Source organism: Trichoderma atroviride, chromosome 1 (assembly GCF_020647795.1).
Source record: "Trichoderma atroviride chromosome 1, complete sequence".
Taxonomy (NCBI): Eukaryota; Fungi; Ascomycota; class Sordariomycetes; order Hypocreales; family Hypocreaceae; genus Trichoderma; species Trichoderma atroviride.
Window position 1 is genome coordinate 1,064,066 of NC_089400.1, and position 18,905 is coordinate 1,082,970.

Below are 18,905 nucleotides of genomic sequence, written 5' to 3' on the forward strand. Positions count from 1 at the left end.
GAGCCTCTCGTCTGATATCATTTGTAGATACGATAGTCCCATCTACGGTGATTTCTACCTTTGATAGCATCAATATTACGGCTGGAACACTGAAGCCTTGTTCAGCCCCAGTTCGCTATCCATTTCCCGCCATTAGCCCGTGAGGAGGACAAGCCGTGATTCACTGTTTGCTCACGCCGCTAGTCGGACAAACTTTGTAAAAGGGTGACACTTGTATTCAACCCTATTGTATTTGTACCACCTGGAATTGGTCACAACTTGCAGCTGCCGGCGACTGGCTTTGGGATACGTATTTGTACACCTCGACACCAAAAGGGGGAGAGGCCCCACAAACGAAATGCAGCACTCGTTGAATAGAAGCAGCTGGCTATTGTCGCTAGAGAGATGACATCTACGACAATACGATAGAGAGAATATCATCACAACAATAGACATTGTCATTGTCTATTGCTGATATCGTTGCTTTTCTGATGCTCAAAACTTCGCTTCTCTTAAATCACCACTCCTCCATCTAGGACCTCTCTACGTCATCAATATTTCCAACCCACCAGTTGATAGAGCATCAACAGTCATCAAACATCACATAAAGGACGCATCGCCTCTAAGCTTGCCTCTATCAAAGCTCTTGCGCCTCGAGTATCCCTAGAGAGCTTCTAGCCATCATGTCTCTCCCATCTACTGAGCCTGGAACAACTTCTCTTTCCAAAGAAAATATCAAGGTACAATCTCCCAAGAAAGATGCTCCTCCATGTTCGGCGGCTTACATGCAACAGATGAATCCTCTCTTCACAGGCCTCCTTACTCCTCCCGAGTCTCCGATCCGCTATGCTCAAGTTTCTTCAGTCGACACAACGGCTCAGTCCTCTCCCGCTTTGACTCCAGGGGCAAATTCAGGCTTACCTGCTGCGAGTAAAGCTCCAAATGCTTTAGAGGCACTCTTCACTGCTATAAAAGATACCAAGACGGATACACTCGAACAGAATGATGTTACTCTCTCCGGTAGGGCCTCAGATTCGGGATCAACTCCAGCAACTCCGACGCCTATCGACTTTAATAACGCCAGCGAGATCATATACTCCATAATTGAACAAGGAGTGGAAGAGAAAATGGTTGAAGCAGTCGATCAAATACGCTTACATGCAAGTCGATTGGAGAAATCTCTAGCATCATTTCACCGCGAGAACGTTGATGCACGGGATCAAAACGACACAATGAGCCGCCAACTTGATCTTCATTATCGCACCATTGAACAGAATATCGAAGAGTTCAAGACACAGTCCAAGACTATGAACACCATGATCGGAGCTCAAGCCGATAACCTCGCCGCAACCATTACCATGGTCAGCCACCTCTCGCAAGTCGTCACCAATCTCCCCATGGCTCTCAACCAAGTGGTCTACACTGCAGTCCAGCAACAAGCTCAGCAAGCTATCCGCGACATCATGTTTGCTCAACAACAGGCCATGTTTTCTGTCTCTGACGTTTCTGGAACCAGACAGTCTGTCTCCAGCGATGAGAGCTTCAGTCACTACGCTCGTCATCATCGAGGCTTGGGATTTAAGTTCATGCCATCAATGCATCATAGCAATAGCTCTTCCAACAGCACTGCTTCGAGTACAAAGCGTGGCTTCAGATACAGTTTGAAGAGGCTCTTTAGATCTAGCAAGTAGAGAAGACAGGCGGACTGGACTCAATTGTGGGAATCTGGGCATGATCGAAGGATATCAGGTTACAAACGGGCATCACTGGCATATTATTTTCTGGGATATGGCGCAAAGGGGTTACTTTTTGGCAGGTTACATGTACTCATGTAGATTACCAACTTTGTCTGCGCAATCTAGCTCACATGCTATCTCTACTCCTTCCACTAACATCTTCGACCAGAATAACACCAACCTCCTCGAAGAGAAGAAGTTTTCACATTTCCAGTCCCACAATGGCACTCATATGCAGCTAATAATGCAGCAGTGGAGAATCCAGTGTATTGAGGCTGTCCATTGCCGTTTGACTGACCAATTGCGCTGCCACTTGCTGGGGCAGATTGTCACTTCCAGTTGATATCGCGCCTCGTCCGAACTGCCAGCTGCCAAACGGACACGCAATGACGCCCAGACGTAGAGCAAAATTTTGGAAACGGACGAAATTTTGGAATTTTGTTTTGGGAACTACTTTTCACATTTATGTCTCTTCTTTCTTCTTCTCGTCCCTTGCCTCTTCTTTTCTTCTTCACCGTCTTCATCCCCAGCTACGAACCACGGCATCACCACCAATTGTAGCTACCTTCTCGCTCAAAACAACACAAACAACAATTCAATTGAGTGTAAGTAGCCAATTTTCATCTTCTACTGCTTTTTGCCATCATGATTTGGCTGCTTTACACAGCAATTGAGCTCTTGGCAGCAGAATTTTCCCGGATTCCCCTTCCCCTTCCCAATTCCTTTCAATTGCCCAATTTCAGCACATCTCCAACACGCGTGGTTTCCTCAATCAGCTCTAACAATTGCTCTTAGTTATAACGAGACCTCACAAGTCTTCTAATTTTGACTTTGCACTGCAATCATGGGTACTCCGGCTAAAAAGACCCCTTCCAAGCGCACGGCTGCTCACGATCGCCGCTCGCCTTCCAAGGCATTGAAGCTCGAGCAGAATGCCATTGCTGAGAAAGTCAAGACTCCGACTTCTGCTCCGCGGGATACTACTTATTCCCACAATCTTCCTACTGATGAGCAGAAGAAAGGCAATGGACGAGTCACTGGACGCAGCCTGATTATGTGGAACCGTAAGTGAATGTCTCAATTGATATTCTACCAATTCCCTTTGCCAACGTTCATATTCCACGTACTAACTCTTCGAAAGGTCCTCGCATGGCTGAGAAGCTCATTCTCCACCTTCATTATGAATGTGTCCGCCACAAGGTCAACATTCCGTGGGATGCCATTGCTCATCGCCTCCGTCCTGGCTCATCGGGTGCGGCAGTCTTGCAGCACGTCAATCGCCTCCGCAAGGAGCTTCTTGCTGAGGGACACATGGTTCCCCCCCCTGCCCAAAAAGCATCTCCTCTTGCTCCGTTTGATCCCAGCATCAGAGGCTATGTTCGTGATCCCTCTGGGGATGATAAGCATGCTACTCGAGCTGTACGCTTCGATGAGAAGCTGGATGATGCCAAGATCAACCTTCCCGACGCTCTTGATGCATTGGAAGAAGTCGAAGAAGAAGACTCTGCTTATATGTCGTTTTCTACTGTTGAGGACGACATTCACGTCCCGATCACACCGACTCCTGTCCGACATGCGGCTCCACGTCGCCCTGTGTCTGCTCCTCACTACAGCACGAACGCTCGCAACCTCCAACTCGGAACTGGAGAAGATGCCCAGCTTTTTAATATTGCCCCTCCCAATTTCACGCACAGCCGTACTGAAGTAAGTCCCATCTGCTTTGAAAATCATTTACTGATACTCAGTACTGATAAAAAGAAGGGAATGCAGCCTCAAGGTGCCAAGATTGCCTCTCCAATTGAGAAGCAGACTCAGCAAATGATGAGTGAAGGCAATGTCTTCGATCCTTTTGCGGGACACTTCTCGTATCCTCCCGTTAGACCTACTCATGGACAGGTCAGCCCTAGCGGTCAAGTGCCTCTTGAAGGCGGCCAGCAGCCCTTTATCATGGCAAATCCTTTCTTGTCCCACTACACAGGCTTCTACGGTATGGGCCAGCCAGGCTTTATGCCAATCCCTCCCTACAATTTCACCATGCCTTCTCCCCCCTGCCCCCGCTGTCCCTATGCAGTCCGTTGAGGAGCAGTCCCCTTTGAGCTCCCCGGTCGCTATCAAAGAGAGTGAGGGCTCAGTTTCGCCCGCTTCTTCTCCAATTGAAGGCCAGCTCCCAGCGTTTCAGCCGGAGACTTCGCGACCCATGGCAGAGAGTCCCAACGGACAGAAGCTTGACGAATTTGATGTGAGTACCAGCTCTTCTTCATCTACTTCCTCTTCATCCACCTCTTCTCCCGCGCCCAAACGAGAGTTAGACTGATGATTGAAGGCTGCTTTTGCATACAATGAAGAGCTATTTGGTCACCCCGGACTGTTTGGCTGCAACGAGCTCTTGAGCAACGAGGAGCCATTTGGCCGCGACTTGCTTCTCGAATTTCTTAACTCGAGCTAGACTACGCGCGCTACACGGCGGCAGCTTTTCGTCTCGGCAGCATATGCATGCAAGCAAGCAAGATGAAGCTGTCGAGAAAAAAAAAAAAAAAAAGCCATATATACTGACCGTAACTTCAACGAAAGATTGTTCGGTCTTTTCATTCGGAGATTTCTTTAAATGTTTCTTTCCAAATGTTTACTTTTTTCGTTTTTATTTCTGTCTTTACCTTTTTTTTATTTCCTTTATGTCGCACAACTGATACCCCCCCCCCCCCCCCCCCCCAAATGTCGCTCACAGGAGACAAGGGATACTACGAGTAACCAATTGAGCTTTTTACGAGCTCTCGGAATGGTTAAATATGACTTCGAAACAAAGCAACGATATCACAAAAAAAGCCGGAAAACAGAAAGCCCCACAAAAAAAGGAAGGCATGGCTGAGAGGCAGACTTTACTGAATATTTGAGATGGAATGGCAGGGCGATAGAGAGCTGAATTAGTAGGTACATTTTCTTCTGATGGCGGGGAATCGAGCATGGCGGGGTTCAAAACAGAGCACCGAGAGCAGCTCTTAGTAGTCGCAAGTACATAGCTGCATACCTACAGTTCTAAGTAGCTTTCTAATCGCAATTTCTTTTGACACGACTCTGTGGCATGATTCTCTCTACCGAGATATCACTACAATGGCAGCTTAATCATCCATTTCGGCTCAAGGCCTCTGCCCCAGAGTCCACAGATTCGGCTGGAAGAGGGTAGAACAGCTCTGGCCACGCCGCTAAGCTGGTTTCGGGCCTGGCTCGGCTCAGGATCCATGTTTTACCGACGCTCCGTGACAATTTTTTTTGGGGCGTGCAAGCTGCTCTCCGATTAACTACCGGCGGTTTCCAGATCCTCTCCTCCTCCAACCTGCTGTTCCTCTGAAGGCTGGCTCATCTTGGTTCAGGCTTGTGATACCCCCGTTTCCTTGTTCTTTTTTCTTTTCCCCGATTTCAGAAATCAGCAGACAAAATGCAGCGCGCATTAGCTTCTCGTGCCCGCGCCTCGGTTGTGTCCGGCGCTTACAAGTACCGATCTGGAAGCAGCCTTGGTCAGCAAGTTCGATTTGCCCACAAGGTAGAACAAGGCAATTGGGATTCGAAATGGTGTTCGTGGTGCTAACAAGGTGGAATAGGAGCTCAAGTTCGGTGTTGAGGCTCGCGCCTCTCTCTTGGCCGGTGCCGACACTCTGGCCAAGGCCGTTGCTACTACTCTGGGACCCAAGGGCCGAAATGTCCTGATTGAGTCCAGCTTCGGCTCTCCCAAGATCACAAAGGGTAGGAATTGAGAGAATTTCTTGTGTTGACTTGTTATATTTCCAAGATTTTGTTGCTGACGTGCTGTTTGCTCTAGACGGTGTTACTGTCGCCAGGGCCATCGCCCTCAAGGACAAGTTTGAGAACCTCGGTGCCAAGCTGATCCAGGATGTGGCTTCCAAGACCAACGAGACTGCTGGTGACGGTACCACCAGTGCCACCGTCCTGGCTCGTGCCATCTTCTCCGAGACCGTCAAGAACGTCGCCGCCGGCTGCAACCCCATGGACCTGCGCCGAGGTATCCAGGCTGCCGTTGACTCTGTCGTCGACTTTTTGCAGAAGAACACCCGCGACATTACCACCAGCGAGGAGGTTGCCCAGGTCGCCACCATCAGTGCCAACGGCGACCACCACGTCGGCAAGCTGATTGCCAACGCCATGGAGAAGGTTGGCAAGGAGGGTGTCATTACCGTCAAGGAGGGCAAGACCCTGCAGGACGAGCTCGAGGTTACCGAGGGTATGCGATTCGACCGCGGTTACGTCTCCCCCTACTTCATCACCGATACCAAGTCCGCCAAGGTCGAGTTTGAGAACCCTCTGATCCTCCTCTCTGAGAAGAAGATCTCTGCTGTTCAGGACATCATCCCCGCCCTCGAGGCCTCTACCCAGCTCCGCCGTCCCCTGGTCATCATTGCCGAGGACATTGACGGCGAGGCCCTGGCTGTCTGCATTCTGAACAAGCTCCGTGGCCAGCTCCAGGTCGCCGCCGTCAAGGCCCCCGGCTTCGGTGACAACCGCAAGTCCATCCTCGGCGATCTTGCCATCCTGACCAACGGTACCGTCTTCAGCGACGACCTTGACATCAAGCTCGAGAAGGCCACCCCCGACATGCTGGGATCTACTGGCTCCATCACCATCACCAAGGAGGACACCATCCTCCTCAACGGTGAGGGCAGCAAGGACTCCATTGCTCAGCGATGCGAGCAGATCCGCGGCGTCATTGCCGACCCCACCACCTCTGAGTACGAGAAGGAGAAGCTCCAGGAGCGTCTGGCCAAGCTGTCTGGCGGTGTTGCCGTCATCAAGGTCGGTGGCTCTTCCGAGGTTGAGGTCGGCGAGAAGAAGGACCGATTCGTCGATGCCCTGAACGCCACCCGTGCTGCCGTCGAGGAGGGTATTCTCCCCGGTGGTGGTACTGCCCTGATCAAGGCCTCTGCCCAAGCCCTGAACGATGTCAAGGCTGCCAACTTTGACCAGCAGCTCGGCATCACCATTGTCAAGAACGCCATCACCCGCCCTGCCCGCACCATCATTGAGAACGCCGGCCTCGAGGGCTCTGTCGTCGTTGGCAAGCTCACCGACGAGTTTGGCTCTGACTTCAACCGCGGTTTCGACAGCGCCAAGGGCGAGTACGTTGACATGATCCAGGCCGGTATCCTTGACCCTCTCAAGGTTGTCCGCACTGGTCTCATTGATGCCAGCGGCGTTGCCTCTCTGCTCGGTACCACTGAGGTCGCCATCGTCGAGGCCCCTGAGGAGCGACCTGCTGGTCCTCCTATGGGTGGCATGGGCGGCATGGGCGGAATGGGTGGCATGATGTAAGCTGCCGCTAGAAGACGAAGAGAAAAAAAACAGGAGTAGGAAGTGTTGTATTAAAAAAACTATTACATGATTGGGCATGGTTTCGGTGTTCTACTAGAAGGATGGTTCAAAAGGCCTACTAACCCATCTCCCCTCTCGCTCTCTCGATCTTTTTCTCCCCATCTACCCTGTCCATCTATCTGTCTGCCTTTCTCTGCTCTAGAGCAGGGAGACGCGGCTGTTGCCGTTTATGTATTGTATTGTAGCGCTTCTGGCCATGTACCACTATCAACAAAAAAAAGGGATAATAACGAATGAAATGTTTTTGACGATATACATTGCATGTTTAGGCAACCAGAAAATGGCGTGACGGTTAGATATCCATTTAGATTTGTATTAATGTGGCTAATTTGCGAATATTCCATGGCGTATAAATGTATAGCTGCGTAACCAGGAAATCTGGTTGCCTTGAGGCAGCCATTGATAGATGGACAGCTTAGTGGAGTGGATGGGAGCTGTCAAAGCTGGTGCCTTGTATCAACGGCGGCGACGTCAAGCTACTAATAAGGCGGCTATCCTCCAGCTTCTGTTGCACAGGTAGCTACGAGTATTGGCCAACCTCGATATAGCTTCCGGTACAACAGCAGCTGTAATACGCGTCTTCTGCATCCTCGCCACCTTTTCCCAGCCAACCAAATACGCACCGCTTAGGCACCAGCACCAGCACCAGCACCCAGGCAAAGGTCCGTCGCACATCACTTCATCCGCCCGTGGCCATACGTAATTCCCCATAATATCTTCTCCAGTCTGCTGGGTCTCGCGCTGCTCTCTTGCAATCTCCCTGCCGAGTCACGTGCAGCAGCTCCCTCCCGCCTCGAACGAGAAAAAAACACTCCCCCCACTTCTAGCTTTTTGGCCCAACTGTGGACTAAAACAGAGGGAGAGCTTTCTTCGTTCCCTTTATAGCACCCCGCCTCTGATTTGATTTCACTCCAGCTGCCACTTGCACTCCAACCTGCGTAAGTTCCCAGAAACCATCCCGCTGTCACACACCCATTTGGCATCATCATCGAGACCCCCCGTTTTTCGACGCCTTTTCTTCGTTTTCTTTTCCCCCGTCTTGTTCCTCCTTGCTTTACTCTTCTGCTTCTGTTAGTTGAAAGCTCCCCCCGTCTCCCCAATTCCCTTTCAATCTTATTTTCCCGTTTTCCCGCCCCTTTTTTTTTACCGTCTCTTAGTTGCTCTTAGACGCTCTTTTGGGGGGGACAAGTTCTAAAGAGGCGCTCGGACGAATCTCCCGCATTAAACCCCCTCATCGCTAACAGGAGAACCTTCATCAGCTCATCACCCCTCCTTTTTTCCTCTACACCGCAGCTCAGCAACCAAGTCGCAAAAATGGTAAGTTTCCTGCTGATGGCTTTGAGAAGCTCAAAGCTTCTTTTTACGTTTGTGTAAAATGCTGACCGCGTTGTCCTCTTGTAGTCTCAATCAGGGTACGTTTCTCGCCCCTCTCCTTTTCGCCGTTACTTGTCCACGCCTTATCAGCTCTCCGCTTTCGTTTGGCTGCCCGCCATGCCACGTTGACTCAATAATACGAATGACTGCGGGAAATCTAAAGCAGCACGAGAGCTTTGGCATAGAAAGAGGACCCAGAAATCCAGAGAAATGGGGAGAGAGGATACAGAAGGAGAAAAGAAACGCTTAGTAGGAATTGGTAGAGCTAACATCGTGTAGAGCCAAGGTTTCCCCCGAGGTCTCGGAGGCATTCCAGAACCTGAAGCGCAGCAACGACAAGAACAGAGTGCTGCGATACATCATCTTCAAGCTGTCCGACGACTACTCCCAGATCGAGGTCGAGCACGCCGAGGCCGACAGCGACTGGGAGAACTTCCGTGAGAAGCTCCTCAACGCCACCTCCAAGAGCAAGACTGTTAGTCTCACCGCCGAAATAGCCTCCAAAACAATGGATTTGCACGCCTGAACAAGAGCTAACCTGGTGCAAAATTAGGGTGCTGTTGGCAAGGGACCCCGCTACGCTGTCTACGACTTTGGCTTCAAGTTTGACGGCCGAGACATGTACGTCAGCCCAATGCCCACCCCCACTAAAACCGCCGCGGCTATTGACAGTGCATGCAATACAGCAACAAGATCATTCTCATTGCCTGGTCTCCCGATGATGCCGGTGTCCACGTATGTTTACCCCCTTCATCTATTCCTGACAGTGCGCCTTTTCTTACTGACTTGAACAAACAGCCCAAGATGATCTACGCCGCCTCCAAGGAGGCTCTCAAGCGATCCCTCGAGGGCTTCGCCTATGAGCTCCAGGCCAACGACTCTGACGACCTTGAGCACAGCTCCATCCTCAACGCCGTCCTTGCCAAGATGAACGCATAAGCGAACCACGCCCGCGACAATGTAATCCAAGTGTTAAGGAGGAAAGAGGGATAGCTACGAAAGTGGGAAGTAAAAGAAGGGAGGCACCGCCGTGTACTTCGTTTAGAATGGGAGTGATGCAAAGGGGGGAACTGTGTTTATTCGATGGATAGGCATAGGTAATTTTTCAGATGTGCTAGCGCTACAGATGATGATTCATACCGTACTCAAGGGAAAAAAAATCGGACTCGTCTTTCGAACTCAAGGTGTGGGAATGTGTATGCACCGGTGAAATCAGTTTTGCTACATGGACGAAAATGAAAGAAAAGTATGCTCTATTAAGAAAAGAAGATGCTAAAAGGAGACCCAATATTTTCTCATACCACGCCCCGTTGTAGATTTTAAGAACTTGATTTGCTTGCCTGCCAGCTCGATCTAAACAAGTTCACTAGCTCTTCGCCCTTGCCCTGAGCCTTGAGCCGCTGCTGCAAGAAGCCCTTGAGATCCGCCCAGAACGCCTCCGCCTCAAGCTCCGCCTCCACCGTCGCCTCATCCGCCTGGGCCGTCGAAACAGGCACGTCGTCAGCCATCTCCTCCTCGGGCGGCGGAATCGCCGCCGCGCCGCCAATCACCATGACGGAAAACTCAATCGTCCTGTCGGCTTCGCTCGCGCGCAGCTCCTTGAGCACCTTGCTGTCCACGACGGGCCGCTTGTTGAGCAGCAGCTTCATCTTGTCAATGGGGATGCGCGTCTGCTCCTGCACGGCGGCCTTGACGTCGAGGACGGACGTGCTGAGCGGCAGGGCGGGGAGGGTGATGTCGAGGGGCGGGTTGCGCAGGGACTTGAGGGAGATGGTTATGCTCGGTTCTTGGCCGGGGGCGGAGCGGGCGAACGGTTTGGACATGGGCGTTGGCATGCGGGGGGAGGATGTACTGCAGATATTTTTATCAGAATTAGGTATTTTGACTTCATTATTGATGTGAGGGTTTGGAAACACGTACGGGAGGTCGAGGGGGAAATGTCTTGGGGTCCTCGATGTGGTCTGGAGAGAGCTTGATGGGACGGGAGTCGAGCGACGTGAGAAACGTCTTTGCGAAAGCGACTTCAGCCATCGTGAGCGTATTAAATTGGTTCTTTTCCGACTTTCAACAAGATTGAGTAACTAAAGCAGGTATGCGACGTGGCTATTGCTTTCGATGATCGTGTCGTCGCAAGGGAATGAGGAGAGGGGTTGGCGGGGTGCTTTGTTTTGCTCTACTCTACGAGTTTGGCCTTTGCTGAGTGCTTCAAGGGCTGAAGACGTGTCGTTTCGAATATGGAAGGCGTTCGATATTAAAAAAAAAAAAAAAAAAAAAAAAAAAAGGACAGATCCAGTGGGTAGAATCTATGAAAAGCTGTTCTCCAGAATGAGACTCGTCGTTGGAGCTTAGACAAGTACAAAGGTACACGGTCGATGACACTGAAGCTTGGGAGCTCGGAAAGCTGAATCACGTGGGATCGACTCAAAACCCCGCCACCATTCAACACAGCACCAGGCAAGGCAACGGCCAGCTCCCGAGACAAAGCTGCCGTTATAAGACAATTCACGTCATGTTGTTATTAAACAGCCATCACGCTTAAAAGATAGGAGAGAAGAGACGTGTCTTGAAACAAGCAATAAACACTCGCACTCTTGACATTTACACACTAGCAATTAAACCATCTCTCCCAACCAACCAACCAAGTAGGTAAGTAACAGTACTGATACATAAATCCCATTCTTCATAAAACATGTTAAGAAGAAATAACAAAAAAATAGTTCATCCATAATCCCATTTCATAATCCGTCATTTCGTCATAAAAAAACTCTCTACCGGCGATTTTGCACGCCGTGACCGTGGTTTTTTTTTTCTCTATTCGCGATATTTTTCCCATGATAAATATTGCCCTCCAAGTCGTTAATTTCGCGCCTGAGTCCGTCGTCGAACCAAATACAGCTCCTTCCCTCAAACGCCCTAAAGACTGAAAAAAAAAAAAAAAGAATAAAAGAGCAAACAGAATAACGAGCAAACGATAAAAACAAACAAGCAACGCTGTATCCTCTTAAGCCCCTGCCCTCTCAGATACATCTTCGCTGGGGATAAAATCAGTCGTATTAAAAACATGTAATGCAAAGCCGATAGATAGCAGCAGAACAAAGACAGCGACAGCAAAATAGAAGAGAAGATGAAAGATTAAAATCATAATACATCCACCAAAGTGTTAAAGCGAGCAAGGGGTTTTCTTGAACGGTGAAAGCGTTTGCATAGGTTAGAGCGTTTGCATAGCATCTGGTCTTACCTAGCTACACTCGGCACCGCAAAGTCGTCAAATTGGGACACGAGCTCGCGAATAGTCCATCGCCAAGCATCTCGGTCTCGAGGGCTGTGGTTCGTCCACTTCTCACACTTCTTCCGCCACCTCTCCTCTTCTTCACGCTGCCTTCGGATGAATTCAGGGCCGACGTCGAATTCTTCGCCCACCAGCCAGTCATCCTTAATGTCACTGGCTTGACCACCCTCCTGTGCGTCAGTGACCGTCGTGTCTTCAAGATCCGGAATATCTTTGAAGACATCCTCTTCCTCTTCGAAGCCGGTGAAGTTATCCAGGCTGTCGGTAGCCTCGGATGCCGTCATATTCTGAGGGCCGAGTTTGAGCCAGCACATGTTTTGAGGATCGAATACCATACCACCAACCACTTGCACACCTTTAGTGCCGCTGATGTTGGTGATGAGAGCCGGTCGAGGTGCTGAGGCTTCTTTATCTCGAACCAGGTGCGGAGGGACGGAATTCGAGGACGGCGTCGAGTTCGATCCGTCAAACGCATTGAGAGCATTCTCGTTTCCTTCCCAGCAATACGTCTCGGCGTTGTAAAACATGCCTTTGACGACTAGAGAGAGTTGAATGTCAGTCACAAGCTTTGATGTTGAGTACGAAGAAAAAAACACATACCTTTTGACTCCTTACCGCCGTTCAAGTTCGCGATAAGGTGTGGTTTCAGTTGCTGGGGTCGTTTCGGTCTTCTGATTCGGTTGGTCGGCTGCGCCAGATGGGACGGCTGCTGAGTATTGCTTCTCGTCGGTGCTCGTTGAGCAGACACTGAAGCCAACGGGCCGCCGCTTGGCGTCCGATGGGCTAGAGCTGTCTCGCGCGCAATGCGGCTGGCCGCAGTGTCTCGTGCAAAGCTGGGGGGTATATGCGCCTCGCATCGCCGGCCCTGGTGCCGCCTTCCATGGAGAGGGCGTTTTGTTTCTATCCACCTGCGCAGGAGGTTGTGATGGCGGCGGCACCTGGTATGCTCTCCGTTTGTTAGGGTTGCCGGCAGAAGGCTGTTTCAAAAATCGACTCTCCGTCTCCTTTGAAGTCGGTAGGTCATCAAAGGCATCCAGTTCATGGCCATCACCAAAGTGCCGTTTACCCTTTGGTCTGCTTAGGCGTTCCCACGTATCAGCGGCCACTTTGTAACGGTGTGGACTGGGCGATCGCAGGCCTGGCCTTGCCAATGCCCTGGATGTAGGGCGTGTTTCGATTGTGGTGTCGGAATCAAAGCGACGCAACCCTCGCACAGTTTTGGAAGCAGCGTGCTGCGACTGCAGGTGAGAAGCCCCTGCGGGAAGAAAGGGTATCGAGCTCTTCCGCTGCCCAGGGCTCCCGTGGCTGATAGCCTGTTGTCGTTCTTGCGGCGTCTTGGGCCGGGTCTCTGTACGTGAAGATGGTCTCTCTAGCCGTGCTGCCAGAGGTTTAGCAGCAGGAGGGTTTCGAGCTCGAACAGCCGCCAGAGACCGCTTCTGCCTGAGCAGTTGGGCATTTGTCGTAGGTGGCTCGTTCCTAACAGAAAAGGGAGGTCGGGACAGTTCCGCCCTGCGAGGAGCTGGGGCAGCAGAAAAGGTAGATGTGGTAGGCGTTGGCAGACTTGTGACCGATAGTTGATTGGAATGGCCAACACGAGATTGTGGTCGGCGAACCCGATGTGTGATCGGGCCACCACTCTCTGACACGGGCTCTAGAGCCGTAGAATGGGATCTCTCGTGGTTGAGACGCGGGATCCTCGTTTGTGGCGGCACAGGCTTGTTGCTGAATGTCAACGACACAGCCGCCTTTGGCCTGGCTGGGTTCGTCAGGCGACTATCCTTGATCTTGATATTCCGATGCATTGTGAGTTTCCCAGAGTCAAACACATTACCGTCGCCAATGTCAAGCCCCTCCAAGAAGTCTTGCTGCTCCACTTCTGCGGCAGGGAATCTCTTCTTTGGGGGGGGATGCCGCTTCGGCAGGTGGCTCCTCGGGGATATCTTCCGGCGGTGGGTTGGTCTTGCGCAGGTGCAGTCTCTCTTGGAAATTGAGATGGCCGGGAGGTAGTACAAGGCCGTCGAATGTTTCGTCTTCGCTCTCCACCGTGAACGTGCTGGAGAGACTGGGGCTCATAGCCGAGACCGACGAACTCCTAGTCGACCTTGCATCTCGTCGAGTGCCTCCATATCTAGTGCCAAGGCTGCTGCCCTCGCCCCAGTCTATATCCTCTGATAGTGAAAACGGCGCCTTGGGAATGTCTCTTCTAGCAGACAGCTTCAGTTTGCCGTCAGATGGCAGCTCCAGATCTCTTTCAAAGTCATCGTCTAGCGGCTCTATTGACAGCTCAGGCGCAACGGGGGTTGGGGGCGTGACAAAGGGCATCAGCCGAGGTGGTCGGCTCTTGGAGACTTTGATTGTGTCAAGGCCATCGCCAAAGAAGTCGTCGTCTTCGTCTTCCGTGTCCCTAAACTTGTCCAGGCTGAGCGCGGCCGATAGGACGCTCGAGGTTGACATGATGGAGCTTCTTCGGCTATCCCTTGCGGACTTTGGTGCCTTCTTGGGGCTATTCTGCATTGAGCTCTGCATCGAGCCCGCGCTGACCTTGCGCAGAGTCTCGGGGAAGTCGGCCTGGGTTCGAGGCTTCATTTGGAAGCTTTGGTGCCCTTCGGGCAGATCTAGGTCGTTTTCCCAGTCTTCGTCAATAATCCGGCGGCCCTTCTTCCCACCCAGCCTCTTGATCGTGCCTCCAGTCAGTGCAGACGACGGCACATTCTTGGGCAGGGGAATTCCAGCCCTCTCGGCGGCGGCTATGGCAGCCATGGTAGATCGCTCATCGTCGGCTGGGAGGTGGACGTGTTGTTCCTCCCCATGCAAAGAGTCCAGATCGGAGCGCAGCGAAATGTGGGACGAAGTGGAATCGCGTCGACGTGGTTGTGCATTGGTAGTGACAGCGGTGCTCGTAGGCCGTAGGCTCAACTCATCGCCGTCTACAATAAAGTCTTCATCGTCCCAGTTCTCTACCTCCTCCACTGGCTGTCTGGGCTTTAACCGCAGCGGCTCCATAATTTTGGTCAACTGTGCTGTTCTAATGCGTCTACTGCGTACTTGTGGTCGTTTGGGTTGTAATCGCGCGTTGTAAACAAAGCGGCATGCAGGGCCGCTCGGGTAGCGTGGCTAAACTGATTTTCAGTCTCTCGGATAGGTTCGTCGTGGCCGGTCGCGACATCAATTGGGCGGAGGCATAACCGTTCAATAACAACAATCCATCATTTCCCAAAATTCCCAAAACCGCAGCTCGTTATGACGTGGCAGTCTGTAGACGGCAGCGCGAGACCGGCTTATTCGTCCAAAATGCGGCCAAAAAAAAAACAACCAAAATAAAGGTCGGGGTATGTTGTCGCTAAAAGGTGCGCACAAATCGTCGTGCTCGTTCTAGTGGCTGATGATGCTATCGCTCCCAAAGCGCCCAAAGCCCAGCAAACAGAAAGGTAAGAAAGAAGAAGAAAAGATACGACGATCCGCCGCGATGCAGCTCGGCGCTTTCGACTAGATGAGCCTTGTCGATGCTTTTTTTAGATGAGCGATGCGGCGAGGATGTTGTTGTCAGCGGCTAGTGATTGGGCGCAGCGAGTGTTGACAAGACGAAACAGAAAGGCTGGGTCCGTTGCGGGCAGTGGCTGGTGCGCCCAAGCAGGGTCAGGTCGTGGCGGGGCCTGCAGAAGAGATTCCAGCAGCGCCCAGGTCTCGCAGTCCACCGTGGAACAGGGGGGGTTCAGCGCTGCAGTGCGCTCTTCTCAGCCTGTGCAACGTGGCTAGCTACCCTGCAACTTGCAGCTGGAAACACGGAGCAGTATCGAAGCGTGCTGCCGTTGACTCGCGAGAAGCTGAGTGATGTTACCTAAACGCGGGCAGAGCCTTGGGCGCGGCACCGAGGGTGCTCTCGTGTTTTATATCCCCCCCTTTTCCTCGCTGTTGCTCTGCTTAATTTAAAGGCTCATGCCACGCCCGTGTTGCATTTGCCTCTTTTTTTTCCCGTTTCTTTTTTCAAAATTTCACCCACCAGGATGACCCCTACTGCTCTCGCCGTAGCGCCGCTTCTTTGCTAACCCATGAGATGTTCTCGCGGCGGTGGAGTCGCTTCCGGATTCACGATCCTCATCCTAATCTCGCCGTGCTGTGCATGAAATTGGTTGGAAGGCTACTCCGTATCTGTCCACCCGCCCACTCTGTGCCTGAGCTCTTCCGTCTCCTGATGACGCCTCACCTGCAGTGGACTTTCTGCTACCACGACAACCAGAGGCCCTAGCATCCCATCCCGGCCGCTTCTCCATACTAACCCGCCAGCCTGCCAATCATGCGTGCAGGCCCCGTCAATTGTCAGATTTTGCCTAGTGGAGAGGCCAGATCGGACAGGGTCCTCTGGCCGGGCGTCTTTTGCATGCGACAAGCCCGAGGCCAGGCTAGGCAATGCACATACAGCGAAGCGAGCCCGGGGCGCGGGAAGCACGCAGAGAGCATGGGCTGGGCGATCCTGAGCTGGGCTCTGTTTTTGATTGCAGGTACTGCAATATCCATCATTTGTATTTGATGCTGTACAGCAACACACATGACATTGGATGTTGGCGATCAACCACATTGAACAGACAGCACATCTCGTCTCCAGTAAGCGGCAGGCGGGAGCTCATCTCCTCCTATTCCAAGTAGCACTGCACTAGCCAACACCAACTTATACGAGCAGAAACACTGTACGACCATCGCCCATTGCGCGTTAGGCCTTCCAGCTTAGTGCTTCATTTTGATGAGCCGCACTCCGCAGGCAGAGCAACTCAACAGGCCGCTCCCTATGCGAACGCGGTCTAGCCATGTTGGGCGGTAGTTGGGCATGATAGCGGTGCTTCCTCGCCAAAGGCTCCAGCGGCCAATATGCCTACCTGGACCCTTGTGGACATTGCCTTAATTTCCCACGTGTGCTTCGTACCAAGAGCTCCGGACCCCCGCCCCGTACAGTGCTGTGCTCGACACCAACTTGTGGGAGACGGCCTGGCACGGTTCGAAACCAACAAGAAACGGTTAGGCGTAAGTGGCAATTGCGACTTCGTATTTGCGAATACGAAAATCGCGTCGTGAACAAATTCATTGTGCTTGCTTCGCGAGCATTATTTCATGTGCAAAATGGTATAATGCTTCCGCAGGTTCGGAGCAATTACGTACTACTAGTACTCCATACCAGTAAAGAGTCACTGGCATGTATACATGGCGCTGTGACCAAGTCACCTCAGCCCACCTCCGCAATTTTGCAGCGACTGCCTGTAGGACCTGCGCCACACAACAGCCACCTGGAAGCCTGTACCCGTACCTGCAGCTCCAGCTCTGCTCAGGAAGCTCCAGCTCCAGCTCCCTGGCCGTAGCTGCCTGCGATGGACGCCTGCCTGCTCCAAGCACGCTAAGCCGCAAGGCTGCCATACACTCCACCTTGCTGAAGATTCACAACCGTTTGCTTGTGAGACATACAAGACTACACTGATTTGACGTATATCAGCGAAAGTTGAATAGGGAGACAAGGTCAAAAAAACTTCACGCGTACCCTTTCAGTTGGTTTTCCTTCCCCATCCAACGCGAACGCTGAAACATTGCTGCAACATCACCTCTCCCTTGATACCAACTGCTTCTCATCTACCCATCAGCCCATATATTCATCTAGATCGATCTATCTTCGCACATCTTCACGCAACCCATCCCGACATAAGAGCCAGCTCACATAATTGCATCATGGCAAACACAACGCGAGTCATCAAGTTCCCGCGAGATGACGATGAATCAGCTCATGTGCTCATTCAAGTCGCCCAAAAGGGCTCTAAACCCTTGGACGTAAAGCTCGTTGGAACAGAGGGTGAAGCACAATATGTGGCAATCTGTACAGTCTCTCCCTCCGCCAAAACCAGCCACAATACATACCTAGTATTAACGCCTTTACAGTGAAACACGATCGATTAGCTTCGCTTCAAGTCTCAAACTGTCCCGTCTCCGAATCAGAATGGCAGTCAACTTTGCAATCTCTGTTCGCGTTACAGCCTGCCGCGGATATCCAAGCAACAGCCAGTGTCAAGACCGAGACCTCTTTATCCATCACAGTTCGAAAGAGAGTCCAAGGTATTACTGTATGAGCCTCTCTTACTGAAATTTTACCCGTTGGAAAAAAAAAGGGACGCAGCTCTAACTCGATTCCACTATAGCAACGACTCGGCTCTATAGAGCTAAAGTTCGATGCTGATGAGGTTATCGAGCTTTTTAAATGGTGTGCCGAATCAGTCGACGCATTGGTACAGAGTAACGCGGCTCTGGCTGAAGCCGCCGCTCATGCTAAGGAGCTTGAAACCACCGTGAAGGAGCTAAAATCGCAGCTGGACGAGCTCGTAACGTCAAAGCAAGACGATGAAACAGCCCTCCTTCAGAAGTTCCGGGACCTTCTCAACGAAAAGAAAGTCAAAATTCGCGAGCAGCAAAAGGTCATTGCCGCCGGCTCGTTTCCAAATAGCCAGTCCGCATCTCAACGGTTTTCTCAAACATTGGATCCCCAGCCATCTCACACGCCCGCCCCGTCTGGGCCTAGAAAGAGAAAAGTCCAGGCTGCGGCCTCCTCATCGAAGAACCCAGAGAATGATGAAATGGATGTGGAAAAGATCAAGTCTGAGCCCGAGGATAGCGAACCAGAGAATACCCCGGAGGACACTGCAGACGACACGGCGTCTGGCGATAGTGATGAAGATGATGATGGTAATGAAGATAATGGTGACGGCAATGTCTCCGAGACAGGAGCTGATAATATCTCACAACCGGCGCCCAAGGCACCTCAGAAAAAGGCCAATGAGCAGCCGCCTCCTCCAAGGAGCCTCCCGTTTACAAAGAAGAAGGCTCCAGTCAAACCGCCCACAACGGGAAACGAGACAGACTCTGACGATGAATTGTGAAGTGTGAATTTGGCAGACACAGCAAGTTAGAAAAAGGATGTATTGCAAAATAGAAGACTAAGACGTTTATTTCGCCACACGTTCCGGTATATGGACCATATCGCTATCGTATGAGGAGTGACATTCACATTAGCGGTCCAGTTGCTATACCTACGTGGAAATACAAAGCTACTTTTGATGAATAGATCAAACGTGTTCATACCTCATTATAGCTCGCTAAACCCTTTAACTTTATTTAAT

General features: G+C 51.5%; 9 protein-coding genes across 9 annotated transcripts; 5 read left to right on the forward strand and 4 right to left on the reverse strand.

The window, feature by feature from the left end:
* Nucleotides 1-1,211: 1,211 nt before the first annotated feature.
* TrAtP1_000422 (uncharacterized protein) lies at nt 1,212-1,670 on the forward strand (the record flags this gene model as incomplete). The annotated part of the gene is made up of 1 exon (XM_014091683.2): nt 1,212-1,670. One exon carries the CDS (start codon nt 1,212-1,214, stop codon nt 1,668-1,670), a length of 459 nt encoding a protein of 152 aa, XP_013947158.2.
* Nucleotides 1,671-2,559: 889 nt separating this feature from the next.
* On the forward strand, nt 2,560-4,749 carry TrAtP1_000423 (uncharacterized protein; the record flags this gene model as incomplete). Its single annotated transcript, XM_066110572.1, has 5 exons — nt 2,560-2,779; nt 2,857-3,419; nt 3,474-3,702; nt 3,875-3,954; nt 4,449-4,749. 5 exons carry the CDS (start codon nt 2,560-2,562, stop codon nt 4,461-4,463), a joined length of 1,107 nt encoding a protein of 368 aa, XP_065966644.1. The 3' UTR covers nt 4,464-4,749.
* Nucleotides 4,750-5,015: 266 nt separating this feature from the next.
* On the forward strand, nt 5,016-7,924 carry TrAtP1_000424 (uncharacterized protein). Its single transcript, XM_014091681.2, has 3 exons — nt 5,016-5,253; nt 5,312-5,453; nt 5,530-7,924. Exons 1-3 carry the CDS (start codon nt 5,149-5,151, stop codon nt 7,032-7,034), a joined length of 1,752 nt encoding a protein of 583 aa, XP_013947156.1. The 5' UTR covers nt 5,016-5,148; the 3' UTR covers nt 7,035-7,924.
* On the forward strand, nt 7,925-9,722 carry TrAtP1_000425 (uncharacterized protein). Its single transcript, XM_066110573.1, has 7 exons — nt 7,925-8,164; nt 8,354-8,411; nt 8,496-8,506; nt 8,748-8,943; nt 9,022-9,089; nt 9,155-9,203; nt 9,267-9,722. The coding sequence occupies exons 2-7, from the start codon at nt 8,409-8,411 to the stop codon at nt 9,405-9,407; spliced, it is 468 nt and encodes a 155-aa protein (XP_065966645.1). The 5' UTR covers nt 7,925-8,164; nt 8,354-8,408; the 3' UTR covers nt 9,408-9,722.
* TrAtP1_000426 (uncharacterized protein) lies at nt 9,705-10,721 on the reverse strand. Its single transcript, XM_014091680.2, has 2 exons — nt 10,389-10,721; nt 9,705-10,319 (listed from the first exon to the last, which is right to left on the reverse strand). The coding sequence occupies exon 2, from the start codon at nt 10,301-10,303 to the stop codon at nt 9,788-9,790; it is 516 nt and encodes a 171-aa protein (XP_013947155.2). The 5' UTR covers nt 10,304-10,319; nt 10,389-10,721; the 3' UTR covers nt 9,705-9,787.
* A 981-nt stretch (nt 10,722-11,702) lies between these two features.
* Nucleotides 11,703-12,284, reverse strand: TrAtP1_000427 (uncharacterized protein; the record flags this gene model as incomplete). The annotated part of the gene is made up of 1 exon (XM_014091678.2): nt 11,703-12,284. One exon carries the CDS (start codon nt 12,282-12,284, stop codon nt 11,703-11,705), a length of 582 nt encoding a protein of 193 aa, XP_013947153.2.
* An 84-nt stretch (nt 12,285-12,368) lies between these two features.
* Nucleotides 12,369-13,559, reverse strand: TrAtP1_000428 (uncharacterized protein; the record flags this gene model as incomplete). Its single annotated transcript, XM_066110574.1, has 1 exon — nt 12,369-13,559. The coding sequence occupies one exon, from the start codon at nt 13,557-13,559 to the stop codon at nt 12,369-12,371; it is 1,191 nt and encodes a 396-aa protein (XP_065966646.1).
* A 40-nt stretch (nt 13,560-13,599) lies between these two features.
* Nucleotides 13,600-14,760, reverse strand: TrAtP1_000429 (uncharacterized protein; the record flags this gene model as incomplete). Its single annotated transcript, XM_066110575.1, has 1 exon — nt 13,600-14,760. One exon carries the CDS (start codon nt 14,758-14,760, stop codon nt 13,600-13,602), a length of 1,161 nt encoding a protein of 386 aa, XP_065966647.1.
* A 2,228-nt stretch (nt 14,761-16,988) lies between these two features.
* TrAtP1_000430 (uncharacterized protein) lies at nt 16,989-18,837 on the forward strand. The gene is made up of 3 exons (XM_014091677.2): nt 16,989-17,611; nt 17,674-17,855; nt 17,931-18,837. The coding sequence occupies exons 1-3, from the start codon at nt 17,467-17,469 to the stop codon at nt 18,663-18,665; spliced, it is 1,062 nt and encodes a 353-aa protein (XP_013947152.2). The 5' UTR covers nt 16,989-17,466; the 3' UTR covers nt 18,666-18,837.
* Nucleotides 18,838-18,905: the final 68 nt, after the last annotated feature.

Bases quoted from the DNA above. Each gene is read 5' to 3' on its own strand.
- TrAtP1_000426 (XM_014091680.2), bottom strand. From the start codon at position 10,303: ATGCCAACGCCCATGTCCAAACCGTTCGCCCGCTCCGCCCCCGGCCAA.
- TrAtP1_000424 (XM_014091681.2), top strand. From the start codon at position 5,149: ATGCAGCGCGCATTAGCTTCTCGTGCCCGCGCCTCGGTTGTGTCCGGC. The intron at 5,254-5,311 runs GTAGAACAAGGC...AAGGTGGAATAG, and splicing joins AAGTTCGATTTGCCCACAAG to GAGCTCAAGTTCGGTGTTGA. The intron at 5,454-5,529 runs GTAGGAATTGAG...TGTTTGCTCTAG, and splicing joins CTCTCCCAAGATCACAAAGG to ACGGTGTTACTGTCGCCAGG.
- TrAtP1_000430 (XM_014091677.2), top strand. From the start codon at position 17,467: ATGGCAAACACAACGCGAGTCATCAAGTTCCCGCGAGATGACGATGAA. The intron at 17,612-17,673 runs GTACAGTCTCTC...ACGCCTTTACAG, and splicing joins AGCACAATATGTGGCAATCT to TGAAACACGATCGATTAGCT. The intron at 17,856-17,930 runs GTATGAGCCTCT...ATTCCACTATAG, and splicing joins AGAGAGTCCAAGGTATTACT to CAACGACTCGGCTCTATAGA.
- TrAtP1_000425 (XM_066110573.1), top strand. The intron at 8,944-9,021 runs GTTAGTCTCACC...GTGCAAAATTAG, and splicing joins CCACCTCCAAGAGCAAGACT to GGTGCTGTTGGCAAGGGACC. The intron at 9,090-9,154 runs GTACGTCAGCCC...CATGCAATACAG, and splicing joins AAGTTTGACGGCCGAGACAT to CAACAAGATCATTCTCATTG.